Source organism: Oncorhynchus masou, chromosome 21, assembly GCF_036934945.1.
Source record: "Oncorhynchus masou masou isolate Uvic2021 chromosome 21, UVic_Omas_1.1, whole genome shotgun sequence".
NCBI classification, from domain to species: domain Eukaryota; kingdom Metazoa; phylum Chordata; class Actinopteri; order Salmoniformes; family Salmonidae; genus Oncorhynchus; species Oncorhynchus masou.
The window spans coordinates 54021316-54035847 of NC_088232.1; the positions used below are offsets into that span (position 1 = coordinate 54021316).

General features: G+C 45.1%; 1 protein-coding gene across 1 annotated transcript in view; it reads right to left on the minus strand.

Annotated features, from left to right (window-relative positions):
* Positions 1-14532, minus strand: part of map4k5 (mitogen-activated protein kinase kinase kinase kinase 5) — a 114611-nt gene that overhangs the window by 47093 nt on the left and 52986 nt on the right. Inside the window, 6 exon segments of the mRNA XM_064927048.1 lie at positions 2289-2330; positions 3427-3515; positions 8727-8802; positions 10572-10706; positions 10870-10912; positions 11004-11048. Of these exon segments, the coding sequence (XP_064783120.1) occupies positions 2289-2330; positions 3427-3515; positions 8727-8802; positions 10572-10706; positions 10870-10912; positions 11004-11048 (430 nt within the window).

Below are 14532 nucleotides of genomic sequence, written 5' to 3' on the forward strand. Positions count from 1 at the left end.
TCTGACCAGAGTAACCACAGACGACATTCTGACCAGAGTAACCAGACGACATTCTGACCACAGACGACATTCTGACCACAGACGACATTCTGACCACAGACGACATTCTGACCACAGACGACATTCTGACCACAAACGACATTCTGACCACAGACGACATTCTGACCAGAGACGACATTCTGACCACAGACGACATTCTGACCAGAGACGACATTCTGACCACAGACGACATTCTGACCACAGACGACATTCTGACCAGAGACGACATTCTGACCACAGACGACATTCTGACCACAAACGACATTCTGACCACAAACGACATTCTGACCAGAGTAACCACAGACGACATTCTGACCAGAGTAACCACAGACGACATTCTGACCAGAGTAACCACAGACGACATTCTGACCAGAGTAACCACAGACGTCATTCTGACCAGAGACGACATTCTGACCAGAGAAGACATTCTGACCAGAGAAACCACAGACGACATTCTGACCAGAGACAACATTCTGACCAGAGTAACCACAGACGACATTCTGACCAGAGACAACATTCTGACCAGAGACAACATTCTGACCAGAGCAACCACAGACGACATTCTGACCAGAGTAACCACAGACGACATTCTGACCAGAGACGACATTCTGACCAGACGACCAGCAACCAGAGACGACCAGCAACCAGAGACGACCAGCCGCACAGCAACCAGAGACGACCAGCAACCAGAGACGACCAGCCGCACAGCAACCAGAGACGACCAGCAACCAGAGACGACCAGCCGCACAGCAACCAGAGACGACCAGCAACTAGAGACGACCAGCAACTAGAGACGACCAGCAACCAGAGACAACCAGCCGCACAGCAACCAGAGACAACCAGCCGCACAGCAAGCAGAGACGACCAGCAAGCAGAGACGACCAGCAAGCAGAGACGACCAGCAAGCAGAGACGACCAGCAAGCAGAGACGACCAGCAAGCAGAGACGACCAGCAAGCAGAGACGACCAGCCGCACAGCAAGCAGAGACGACCAGCAAGCAGAGACGACCAGCAACTAGAGACGACCAGCAACCAGAGACGACCAGCAACCAGAGACGACCAGCCGCACAGCAACCAGAGACGACCAGCCTCACAGCAACCAGGGACGACCAGCCTCACAGCAACCAGAGACGACCAGCAAGCGGAGACGACCAGCAAGCGGAGACGACCAGCAAGCGGAGACGACCAGCAAGCAGAGGCGACCAGCAAGCAGAGACGACCAGCCGACCAGCAAGCAGAGACGACCAGCAAGCAGAGACGACCAGCAAGCAGAGACGACCAGCAAGCAGAGACGACCAGCAAGCAGAGACGACCATTGCGACCAGCAAGCAGAGACGACCAGCAAGCAGAGACGACCAGCAAGCAGAGACGACCAGCCGCACAGTTGGAGTCGGTTCAGTCGAACCACAGACTACATAGATTATCATATCAATACATCAGACATAGTTTAACCCATCCACCAGGAAGGAATGTGTTCTGCTGGGGGTACAATGGAGCTAAATAAAAAAGATCATCAAGGACAACAACCACCCGAGCCACTGCCTGTTCCCCCGCTATCATCCAGAAGGTGAGGTCAGTACAGGTACATCAAAGCTGGGACCGAGAGACTGAAAAACAGCTTCTATCACAAGGCCATCAGACTGTTAAACAATCACCACTAACACAGAGAGGCTGCTGCCTACAAACAGACATGAAATCATTGGACACTAAACAAATGGATTTTATACCATCTATGGCATCTCGTCTATGCCGGTCAGCCATCGCTTATCCATATATTTATATTTACATATTCTTATTCCATCCCTTTACCTAGATTTGTGTGTATTAGGTAGTTGTTGTGGAATTGTTAGATATTACTACACTGATGGAACTAGAAGCACAAGCATTTCGCTACACTCGCTATAACATCTGCTAACCACGTGTATGTGACCAATACCATCTGCTAACCATGTGACCAATACCATCTGCTAACCACGTGACCAATACCATCTGCTAACCACGTGACCAATAACATCTGCTAACCATGTGACCAATAACATCTGCTAACCATGTGACCAATACCATCTGCTAACCACGTGTGTGACAAAATACAATTTGATCGAGGGACGACAAAGTATGCGTTCAAAATGGCACCCTATTCCCTATGTAGTGTTGTACTTCATAGGGCTCTGGTCAAAAGTAGTGCACTGATCAAGGGAATAGGGGTGCCATTTGGGACACAGAGAGACTCGTCCACGTGGGTCACTCACCAGGACTTTAGGAGTGGGGGGCAGGCCGTTGATAGCTGGCTTCTGTAGGAGAAACAAATAAACCACACATCAGACCGGAGGACATACGAAGAAAACAACAACTATGGTTTTGATCCGAGCTGGTTTGCCAAGCACCGTTTTAAAATGTTCATCTGTTGACTTCAAGCAACCTTTTTTTGTTTTTAAGCAAGTTGTGATTAAAATCCATTGTGATTTAATTATGTCAATACAGCGGTTAGCTAGCGGAGGAAGTATTGAGTGTTGTGTCGGTACGCTTAGCTAGCTACCATAGCCTACATTGCATATGGAGTGAGACTGGTTCATGACATTTAATGTTTTTTTGTTGTCACTCCCGTTGGCTCCCCTAGGTAAGGGGCGCGTGCTCTTCGATTGAAATTGTTGGCCACTGACGAGCATTGCGATACTACAAGTAGAATATGGGGCGGCAGGGTAGCCTAGTGGTTAGAGCGTTGGACTAGTAACCGAAAGGTTGTGAGTTCAAACCCCTGAGCTGACAAGGTACAAATCTGTCGTTCTGCCCTTGAACAGGCAGTTAACCCACTGTTCCCAGGCCGTCATTGAAAATAAGAATTTGTTCTTAACTGACTTGCCTGGTTAAATAAAGGAAAAAATTAAATATGTAGGTTCGGCTCTACCGGGTCGGCACGCAGTAGGGTACCAGTTTTATTCTAGCAAGAGAGAAGCACCTGTCAGCAGTCATATTAGGTGTGTTTAATGCTTTATAAACCCAACTACTGTCTCTAACCTCAGCACTGTGTGGGGACAGACAGTCGGGCTCAGTCCCAAATGGAAACCTATTCCCTATATATCTGCATGCATGCATACAGTGGGGCAAAAAAGTATTTAGTCAGCCACCAATTGTGCAAGTTCTCCCACTTAAAAAGATGAGAGAGGCCTGTAATTTTCATCATAGGTACACTTCAACTATGACAGACCTTTGATGAAAATTACAGGCCTCTCATCTTTTTAAGTGGGAGAACTTGCACAATTGGTGGCTGACTAAATACTTTTTTGCCCCACTGTATGTTACCTGAGGTTATATGACTGACATATTTCAATTGCTCTTTCATATACATAGTCACATAGCAAATACAATCACATAGATAAAAAGCCTCACGGGGTAGTCTTTCTTCTCCTTCCTCTGTGGTCGGCTGGGAGGAGTCTTGGGACTGTCCCCGTTCACACCTCCATCAGAGTCTTCAAGTTCTGGGGACAGAGACAAGTTACATTTGATATTTCAGTCATTTAGGGGTTCCGCAGAGCTACTGCTTGGGGTTACATTTGATATTTCAGTCATTTAGGGGTTCCGCAGAGCTACTGCTGGGGGTTACATTTGATATTTCAGTAATTTAGGGGTTCCGCAGAGCTACTGCTGGGGGTTACATTTGATATTTCAGTCATTTAGGGGTTCCGCAGAGCTATTGCTGGGGGTGAGTGGCAAGAGATAAAAAATAAATAAATATTCCGGCCCTTTGACCTTTTCCACATTTTGTTTTGGCAGCAGCCTTATTCTTAAATGGATGAATTATTATTATTATCATTTTTTTAATTGATCAACCTATACACAAAAGCTATTTTTCTGCAAATTTATTAAAAATAAAACGGATCACATTTCCATAAGTATTCAGACCCTTTACTCAGTACTTTGTTGAAGCACCTTTGGCAGCAATTACAGCCTAGAGTCTTCTTGGGTATGACGCTACAAGCTTGGCACACCTGTATTTGGAGAGTTTCTCCCATTCTTCTCTGCATATCCTCTCAAGCTCTGTCAGGTTGGATGGGGAGCGTCGCTGAGCAGTTATTTTCAGGTCTCTTCAGAGATGTTCGATGGGATTCAAGTCCGGGCTCTGGCTGGGCCACTCAAGGACTTTGAGACTTGACCTGAAGCCACTCCTGCGTTGTCTTGGGGGTGTGCTTAGGGTCATTGTCCTGTTGGAAGGTGAAACTCTGGAGCAGATTTTCATCAAGTATCTCTGTACTTTGCTCTGTTCATCTTTCCCTCGGCCCTGACTAGTCTCTCAGTCCCTGCCACTGAAAAACAACCCCACAGCATGATGCTGCCACCACCATGCTTCACCGTACAAATTGTGCCAGCATTCCTCGAGCCGTGACGCTTAGCATTCAGGCCAAAGAGTTCAATCTTGGTTTTGTCAGACCAGAGAATCTTGTTGCTCATGGTCAGAGTCTTTGGGTGCCTTTTGGAAAACTACAAGTGGGCTGTCAAGTTCCTTTTACTGAGGAGTGGCTTCCGTCTGGCAACTTCCATAAAGGCCTGATTGGTGGAGTGCTGCAGAGATAGTTGTCCTTCTGGCAGGTTCTCCCATCTCCACAGAGGAACTCTGGAGCTCTGTCAGAGAGACCATCGGGTTCTTGGTCACCTCCCTGACCACGGTCCTTCTCCCCCAATTGCTCAGTTTGGGCAGGTGGTCAGCTCTAGGAAGAGTCTTGGTGGTTCCAAACTTCTTCCATTGAAGAATGATGGAGGCCACTGTGTTCTTGGGAACATTCAATTTTGCAGAACGTTTTTGGTACCCTTCCCCAGATCTGTCCCTCGACGAAATCCTGTCTCGGAGCTCTATGGACAATTCCTTTGACCTCACGGCTTCATTTTTGCTCTGACATGCACTGTGAACTGTGTGACCTTATATAGACACGTGTGTGCCTTTCCAATCATGTCCAATCAATTGAATTTACCACAGGTGGACGCCAATCAAGTTGTAGAAACATCTCATGGATGATCAATGGAAACAGGATGCACTGGAGCTCAATTTTCAAGTCTCAGAGCAAAGGGTCTGAATACTTATGTCAATAAGGTCTGCACTGTGTAGTGAATGTATATATATATATATATATATACACACATTTGCCAACATTTCTATTAAATCTGTTTTCACTTTGTCATTATGGGGTATTGCGTTTACATTAATTTAATCATCTAATTTTAGAATAAAGAAAATATGGAAAAAGGCATCTGAATACTTTCCGAATGCACTGTAATAAAAAAATAAAAAAAATATTACCAATTGTACATTTTACAAGTTCTTGTATTTAAAAAAAATGTTTAATAGAAATGCACTGTAATTTAAGCTTTAAAACTGCAACATTTTTTCTGCCTCGTGGCAAAATGTGTAAAATTGCAGGAAATTAGCTTGAAAACTGAAATTCTCTCTCGCCCCGATGCAAATAGGTGGGCTTTTGTTTTTTTCTCACTCAAGTTAAGGGGGCCCCCTGAAGAATTTGCTACCACAAAAGGGATCTCCCTGGCCCCAAATATTTGCATATCAGCATCATTGCAAGCAGGGGGAAGTGGAGGGTTATATCTAGTCTCTGAGGGTTATACACTACCAAAAGTATGAGGACACCTGCTTGTCAAACATCTCATTCCTAAATCATGGGCATTAATATGGAGTTGGTGCCCCCCTTTGCTATAACAGCCTCCACTCTTCAAGGAAAGCTTTTCACTAGATGTTTGAACATTGCTGCGGGGGACTTGCTTCTATTCAGCCACGAGAGTTAGTGAGGTCGGGCACTGATGTTGGGCGATTAGGCCTGGCTTGCAGTCGGCGTTCCAATTCATCCCAAAGGTGTTCGATGGGGGTTGAGGTCAGGGCTGTGTGCAGGCCAGTCAAGTTCTTCCACACTCGACAAACCATTTCTGTATGAACCTCGCTTTGTGCACGGGGGCATTGTCATGCTAAAACAGGAAAGGGCCTTCCCCAAACCGTTGCCACCAAGATGGAAGCACAGAATTCTCTAAGATTTCCCTTCACTGGAACTAAGGGCCTAGCCCGAACCATGAAAAACAGCCCCAGACCATTATTCCTCCTCCACCAAACTTTACAGTTGGCACTGCTATGGTGCAGGTAGTGTTCTCCTTGGCATCTGCCAAACCCAGAGTTGTTAGTCGGACTGCCAGGTGGTGAAGCATCCCTCCTGAGAACACAGTTCCACAGCTCCAAAATCCAAAATGGCGGAGAGCTTTACACCACTCCAGCCGACGCTTGGCATTGTGCATGGTGATCTGAGGCTTCTGTGCGGCTGCTCGGCCATGGAAACCCATTTCATAAAACTCCTAACGAACAGTTCTTGTGCTGACGTTGCTTCCAGAGGCAGTTTAGAACTTGATAGTGAATGTTGCCAACCCAGGACAGATGATTTTTTTATTTTTTTTTTTACACTCAAAGTGCTTCAGCACTCGGCGGTCCCATTCTGTGAGCTTGGGTGTCCTACATACTTTAGTATATAGTGTATCTAGCATATAGGATTTTCTCTGAGGGTATTGAATCACTATAGTGAATACAACTACACACACCGGACTGTTTATTATTAGGTACACCACCTCCTACACAACAATGGATCGCTCCTACAGACAGTGAGTCACGTGACCATGGCAGGAAGACTGGTATCAAGGCATTCAGTTACTGTTTGGTTGAACGTTAGAATGGGTGGAACGAGTAACCTAAACGAGTTTGAGCGTGGTATGATCGTCTGTGCCAGGCGTATCCAGTATCTCAGAAACGGCCGCCCTCCTGGGCTTTAGACCCACGACGGTATCTAGAGTTTTTAACCAAGGACGGAGCGACAAAACAAATAAAAACAAAAACACCCCGTAAACAAATCCCGGTTCCTCTTGCGTCATTCTGATGGCAGGCAGGATTTGGTCGTCAGCAGCATGAGTCCATCCTGCCCGGTGTCAACGGTACAGGCTGGTGGCTGTGGTTTGGGAGAAATGTTGTCCTGGCACAGTTCAGGCTTCAGCATGGACCAACATCCCTGTGGAAAAATTCAGGCTGTTCTGGCTGGCAAAGCGGGGTCCGACCCGGACACTAGATTAGGTGTACCTAATAAACAGTCCAGTGAATGCATCTACAGTACACCCCGGACACTAGATTAGGTGTACCTAATAAATAGTCCAGTGAATGCATCTACAGTACACCCAGGACACTAGATTAGGTGTACCTAATAAAAAGTCCAGTGAATGCATCTACAGTACACCCCCGGACACTAGATTAGGTGTACCTAATAAACAGTCCAGTGAATGCATCTACAGTACACCCCGGACACTAGATTAGGTGTACCTAATAAACAGTCCAGTGAATGCATCTACAGTACTCCCCCGGACACTAGATTAGGTGTACCTAATAAACAGTCCAGTTAATGCATCTACAGTACACCCCGGACACTAGATTAGGTGTACCTAATAAACAGTCCAGTGAATGCATCTACAGTACACCCACAAACACAATTAGATGCAACTTCTTACCTTTGGATATGTTTGAATTACTGATGAAAACGTTGTTTGAATAACTGATAGCTTGGAAGAGAAGAGATGTTGTTTTCCTCATTTAGAAGAGAGTACGCTAACCTTAAATCAATTTAACCCTTAAAACGTATATGGGAATTGATCTAGTGGAATAGGGCTACATATACATGTTTTATCTTACAGTTTGGAGAAGAAATATTTGACTAATCGGAAATACAGCAAGAACATTTTATCAATTAAAACAAAACAGTTTGGAGATTGTAGGACACAGTTCCTGCATAATTTCAATACATTTATATGACTTCAACTATGAAAAAATGGTGCTATTTTAAGCTCTCCAAAAAAGCTGAGCTTTTGAGAAATTACAGCAAGCAGACTTGTAGTTGTTTTTAAACACAGCCCTGCATCCCTGCCAACAGTTACTGTTGTTGTTCATTGCATTCCAAACTCTGCCCATTATAAATCACAATCTGGTTCTGGAGGGCAGCATTTCAAAGCGTGTTCTATTGCCAACATGATTTGCTAAGTTACAAAAAAATCTGGTCTTACAGTATTAGGCTTCCAACGAGGGCAATTCAGAGAAACGTAAACTTAATTCAGGTGAGTGTAGAATAGAGCCAGGAGTGAATTGGGCTGCTTGTTCCCTGACGAATGTCTTCACAATATCACAAACATGCTCATTTCTATTCAGAATGACCCAGGGTATGCCACTGTGTCATCTTGTAACTGTCGCTCAAGGAGTGATAACACACTTTGACACTATATGCGATAAGTGTAACAATACGCAAATGTGAAGCGCACATTTGGTTTGCTTCTATGACGTCGAAGCGACATTTATTATAATCCTCGACGTCTCATCTTTCAAAAACACATCGAGTCCTCTTTTATTTATAGCACTTCCCCTTGACTCAGGAGGGGTGAAAAAAAGAAAGTAGGCCAATTAAGCGAGAGTGCGTGAAGGCAATGAAGTCCACAACGCCTGTCAGTCAAAACCAATACAGCTCTGTGCGGTGGAGACCTCTCTGAAGTCACGTGTAGCACGCTGGATAGCCGCTGCGTTTACAATTCAGGCGCTTGTTAGTACAACAAAAATCCGCCATTTTCAACCAGTATAGGGCGTACGGGTGTAAAGATGTGTGTGTGTTTTAACTCACCAGGGTCCGAGGCTGTGGACAATATACCAGGACTACTAACGCTGGCTGACAGGTAGTCAGGAGAGGGATGCTCCACCTTACAATTAAAATTACCTTCATTAACTCAAGGTGGGGAAATTTGTTTAGCATTTTTAGGCTTCACAACATTGTTGAAAACACAGAATATCATGGAGTACGGTGCATTCAGAAAGTATTCAGACCCCTTGACTTATTCTACATTTTGATACAGCCTAAATTCTAAAAATGGATTAAATACCAAAAAAATCCTCAATCAACACACAATACCCCATAACGAAAACAGTTTTTATTTTATTTTAGCAAATATATTACAAATAAAAAAAACAGAAAAAGCTTATTTACATTCAGACCCTTTTGCTATGAGACTCAATGGAGCTCAGGTGCATCCTGTTTCCATTGATCATCCCTGAGATGTTTCTACAACTTGACTGGAGTCCACCTGTTGGTAAATTCAATTGATTGGACATGATTTGGAAAGACACACACCTGTCTATATAAGGTCCCACTGTTGACAGTGCATGTCAGAGCAAAAACCAAGCCAAGAGGTCGAAGGAACTGTCCATAGAGCTCCGAAACAGGATTGCGTCTGGAGATCTGGAGAAAGGTACCAAAACATTTCTGCAACATTGAAGGTTCTCAAGAACACAGTGGCCTCCATCATTCATTAAAAGGAAGAAGTTTGGAACCACCAATACTTTTTTTCCTAAAGCTGGCTGCCCGGCCAAACTGAGCAATCAGGGGAGAAGGGCCTTGGTCAGGGAGGTGACCAAGAACCTGATGGTCACTCTGACAGAGCTCCAGAGTTCCTCAGTGGAGATGGTTGTCCTTCTGGAAGGTTGTCCCATCTCCGCAGCAAACCACCAATCAGGCACTTATGGTAGAGTGGCCAGACGGGAGCCACTCCTCAGTAAAGACATGACAGCCCGCTTGGGGTTTGCCAGAAGGCACCTAAAGATTCTCTGGTCTGTTGAAATCAAGATTGAACTCTTTGGCCTGAATGCCAAGCGTCACGTCCGGTGGAAACCTGGCACCATCCCTACGGTGAAACATGGTGGCAGCATCATGGCTGTGAGGATGTTTTTCAGTGGCAGGGACTGGGAAACCTGTCAGGACTGAGGGAAAGATGAACGGAGCAAAGTACAGAGAGATCCAAGATGAAAACCTTCTAAAAGAGCACTTAGGACCTCCGACTGGAGTGAAAATTCAACAAGACAACGACCCTAAGCACACAGCCAAGACAACGTAGGAATGGCTTCGGGACAAGTCTCTGGAGAGACCAGAAAGTAGCTGTGCAGCGACACTCCCCATCCAACCTGACAGAGCTCGAGAGGATCTGCAGAGAAGAAGGGGAGATACTCCCCTAATACAGGTGTGCCAAGCTTGTAGCGTCAAACCCAAGAAGACTCGAGGCTATAAATCGCTGACAAAAGTGCTTCAACAAAGTACTGAGTAAAGGGTCTGAATACGTATGTAAATGTTTATTTCTTATTTTTTATACATTTGCAAAAAAAATCCCAAAACTGTTTTTGCTTTGTCATTATGGGGTATCGTGATGTCATTATGGGGTATCGTGATGTCATTATGGGGTATCGTGATGTCATTATGGGGTATCGTGATGTCATTATGGGGTATCGTGATGTCATTATGGGGTATTGTGATGTCATTATGGGGTATTGTGATGTCATTATGGGGTATTGAGTGTAGAATCCATTTTAGAATAAGTCTGTAATGTAACAAAATGTGGAAAAAGTGGGGCCTGAATACTTTCCGAAGGCGCTGTACTGTCAACCGTTGTAATAAAAAAAGCCATCAAACATAAACACATACCTTGTTGCCCTGCTCTGGGGTGCTCAGTCTCCGGGGGCCCAGGCCTGGGCTGCTCTCTGAGCCCGGGAACCTCCTCACCGTCAGACACCGCTCATCAGTCAGACCTAGCTCATCTGACAAACTGTTCAGTTGAGGCTGAGGGGGAGAGATGGGGGAGAAGTGGAGAGAGAGGAAGACGGGAGACGGAGAATAGAGGAAGTAGTATGTGATGAAACCCCAGTATATATTGAAACCCCAGCATATATTGAAACCCCAGCATATATTGAAACCACAGCATATGCAGTGAATAAGGATTTACCTTTGGCGGTAGAGGTGGTGGGATTCCATGCTTCAGGGTCGACCTAGAATTGGAGAAGACCAGACAGTCAGGCAGGGTGTGTATGGTGTGTGTGTGTGTGTGTGTGTGTGTGTGTGTGTGTGAGCAGCACTTACAGCTCCACGTCTTCAAAGGCGTCCTCCAGATGGGCCATATGTCCCCTGGGGGAAGACAGAGAGAATGACAGATCAGAGGGAGGAGAAGAGAACAGGGAGGTCAGGGCTGGGAGGAACAGGGAGGTCAGGGCTGGGAGGAACAGGGAGGTCAGGGCTGGGAGGAACAGGGAGGTCAGAGAGGGGACGAACAGGGAGGTCAGGGCTGGGAGGAACAGGGAGGTCAGGGCTGGGAGGAACAGGGAGGTCAGGGCTGGGGGGGGGGGTGTAATGTTACCACCAGGGTTGTGGTCAATTCTATTTCAATTCCAGTCAATTCAGCAAGAAAACCACATTCCAAATCTACAGGCATTGAAGAGAATTGGGATGTCAGTGTACTTCCTGAACTGACTGGAATTGAGCCCAACCCTGGTTTCCATGATGATGCTTATGAAGCAAATGACTCGTTCCTCAGAGAGAATAGGAGCCTGGACCCTCTGTGACTCAGAGAGAATAGGAGCCTGGACCCTCTGTGACTCAGAGAGAATAGGAGCCTGGACCCTCTGACTCAGAGAGAATAGGAGCCTGGGGCCTCTGTGACTCAGAGAGAATAGGAGCCTGGGGCCTCTGTGACTCAGAGAGAATAGGAGCCTGGGGCCTCTGTGACTCAGAGAGAATAGGAGCCTGGACCCCCTGTGACTCAGAGAGAATAGGAGCCTGGGGAAACTCTGTGACCCAAGAGAGAATAGGAGCCAGGACCCTCTGTGACTCAGAGAGAATAGGAGCCTGGACCCCCTGTGACTCAGAGAGAATAGGAGCCTGGAGCCTTATTTACATGTGACTCAGCAGAAAATATTATACCCCAAAACATGTGACTCAGAGAGAAAATTGGCATTTATAACCCTCTGTGACTCAGTGAGAATAGGAGCCTGGACCCTCTTTGTGACCATGAGCACAGAATAGGAGCTGGGGCCTCTGTGAGTCAGAGAGAATACAGTTGGACCCTCTGTGCCTCAAAAGAGTAAATATAACAAGAGCCTTTTTTTTTGACTCTTTGTTTTGACAGAAAGGAGCCTTTACAATTTGTCATTAGTGATTATTTACATATGTTTTAAATCGCATTACAAAATATTAGATAAAACATTTCCCATTTCATTTCCAGTTCATTGCAGATAAAAGTTAATCTCATTTATAAAAATGGTTTTACTTGAGGTGAGAATGTAGCCTTATAGTAGCCTGCAGCAGTCTTAGACCATGCATATGCAGTAGCCTGCAGTGGCCTGAAGCAGTCTTGTAGCCTGAAGTAGCCTGCAGTAGCCTGCAGCAGTTTGTATAGCAGTTAGTAGCCTAGTATTTACAGTTAGCTAAGTGGCCATATAAAACAAAACAGGTAAATATAACAAGATGCAATCATTTTTTACATTTATTTTTTCAGCCTTTATTTTGACAGGGAAGGAGTAGCCTGTTTACAATTTGTCATTAGTGATTATTTATACATGTTTTAAATCTTTGCATTCTAAACTAGTTAGGATATAGGCATCTATAGTAGCCTGCAGAAGCCTTCATTTGCAGGAGCCTTGTAGCCTGCATAAATTATTAGCCTGCAGAAGCCTGTATAGTATGGTTTCAGTAGCCTGTAGTAGCCTGTAGTAGCCTGCAGAAGCCTGTACAGTAGCCTGTAGTAGCCTGCAGGAGCCTGTATAGTAGCCTGCAGAAGCCTGTATAGTAGCCTGCAGTAGCCTGTATAGTAGCCTGCAGAAGCCTGTATAGCAGCCTGCAGTAGCCTGTAGTAGCCTGCAGAAGCCTGTATAGTAGCCTGTAGTAGCAGTCTGTAGTAGCCTGTACAGTAGCCTGTAGTAGCCTGCAGGAGCCTGTATAGTAGCCTGCAGTAGCCTGTAGTAGCAGTAGCCTGCAGTAGCCAGTAGCCTGCAGTAGCCTGTATAGTAGCCTGCAGTAGCCTGTGTAGCCTGCAGTAGCCTGCAGTAGCCTGTACAGTAGCCTGCAGTAGCAGTCTGTAGTAGCAGTCTGCAGTAGCCTGTATAGTAGCCTGCAGTAGCCTGTATAGTAGCCTGCAGTAGCCTGCAGTAGCCTGTATAGTAGCCTGTAGTAGCCTGCAGTAGCCTGTAGTAGCCTGTAGGCATAGCAGTGCCATGCTCATTTAATTGGACCCACTTTACAGTAGTAAATAGAGAAAACTACTTCAAGTATTTTTGCTTTAGCCGTCTCAGTAAACAATATTTCTTTAGAAATATATACATATTTTCATAACTGCAGAATAAATTCCTCATCTTTTCTGGCCATGATGGATTCATAGTAGCCTACTACAATTTAGCATCTCATTTAAACGGGGTCTATTAGATAGGGCACTGTTCAGTACTCTGAAACACAGTAGAATTTAACAGATGAACAGACAGTTGATCTTGTATGTAGGCTACCACTGTTACTAGTTTACATCCTGTTGGTTCTAAGTAGCTACCACTGTTACTAGTTTACATCCTGTTGGTTCTAAGTAGCCTGTTAGTAGTTTACATCCTGTTGGTTCTAAGTGTGTAGGCTACCACTGTTACTAGTTTAACATCCTGTTGGTTCTAAGTGTGTAGGCTACCACTGTAACTAGTTTAACATCCTGTTGGTTCTAAGTGTGTAGGCTACCACTGTAACTAGTTTAACATCCTGTTGGTTCTAAGTGTGTAGGCTACCACTGTAACTAGTTTAACATCCTGTTGGTTCTAAGTGTGTAGGCTACCACTGTAACTAGTTTAACATCCTGTTGTTCAGGAGCCTGACTAGTTTACATCCTGGCAGGAGCCTGTTACTAGTTTACATCCTGTTGGTTCTAAGTAGCTACCACTGTAACTAGTTTAACATCCTGTTGGTTCTAAGCCTGTAGGCTACCAGCCTGTTACTAGTTTACATCCTGTTGGTTCTAAGTAGCCTGTTACTAGTTTACATCCTGTTGGTTCTAAGTGTGTAGGCTACCACTGTTACTAGTTTACAGCCGTTGGTTCTAAGTGTGTAGCTACCACTGTTACTAGTTTTACATCCCGTTGGTTCTAAGTGTGTAGCTACCACTGACTATTTTACATCCTGTTGGTTCTAAGTGTGTAGCTACCACTGTTACTAGTTTACATCCTGTTGGTTCTAAGTGTGTAGGCTACCACTGACTAGTTTACATCCTGTTGGTTCTAAGTAGCTACCACTGTTACTAGTTTACATCCTGTGGTTCTAATGTGCTACCACTGTTACTAGTTTAACATCCTGTTGGTTCTAAGTGTGTGGACCACTGTAACTAGTTTAACAGTTAGTGTGTAGGCTAAACTGTAACTAGTTTAACATCCTGTTGGTTTTGTTAGGCTACCACTGTAACTAGTTTAACATCCTGTTGGTTCTAAGTGTGTAGGCTACCACTGTTACTATTTACATCCTTTGGTTCTAAATATAATACACTGTTATTTTACATCCCGTTGGTTCTAAGTGTGTAGGCTACCACTGTTACTAGTTTACATCCCGTTGGTTCTAAGTGTGTAGGCTACCACTGTTATAGTTTTACATC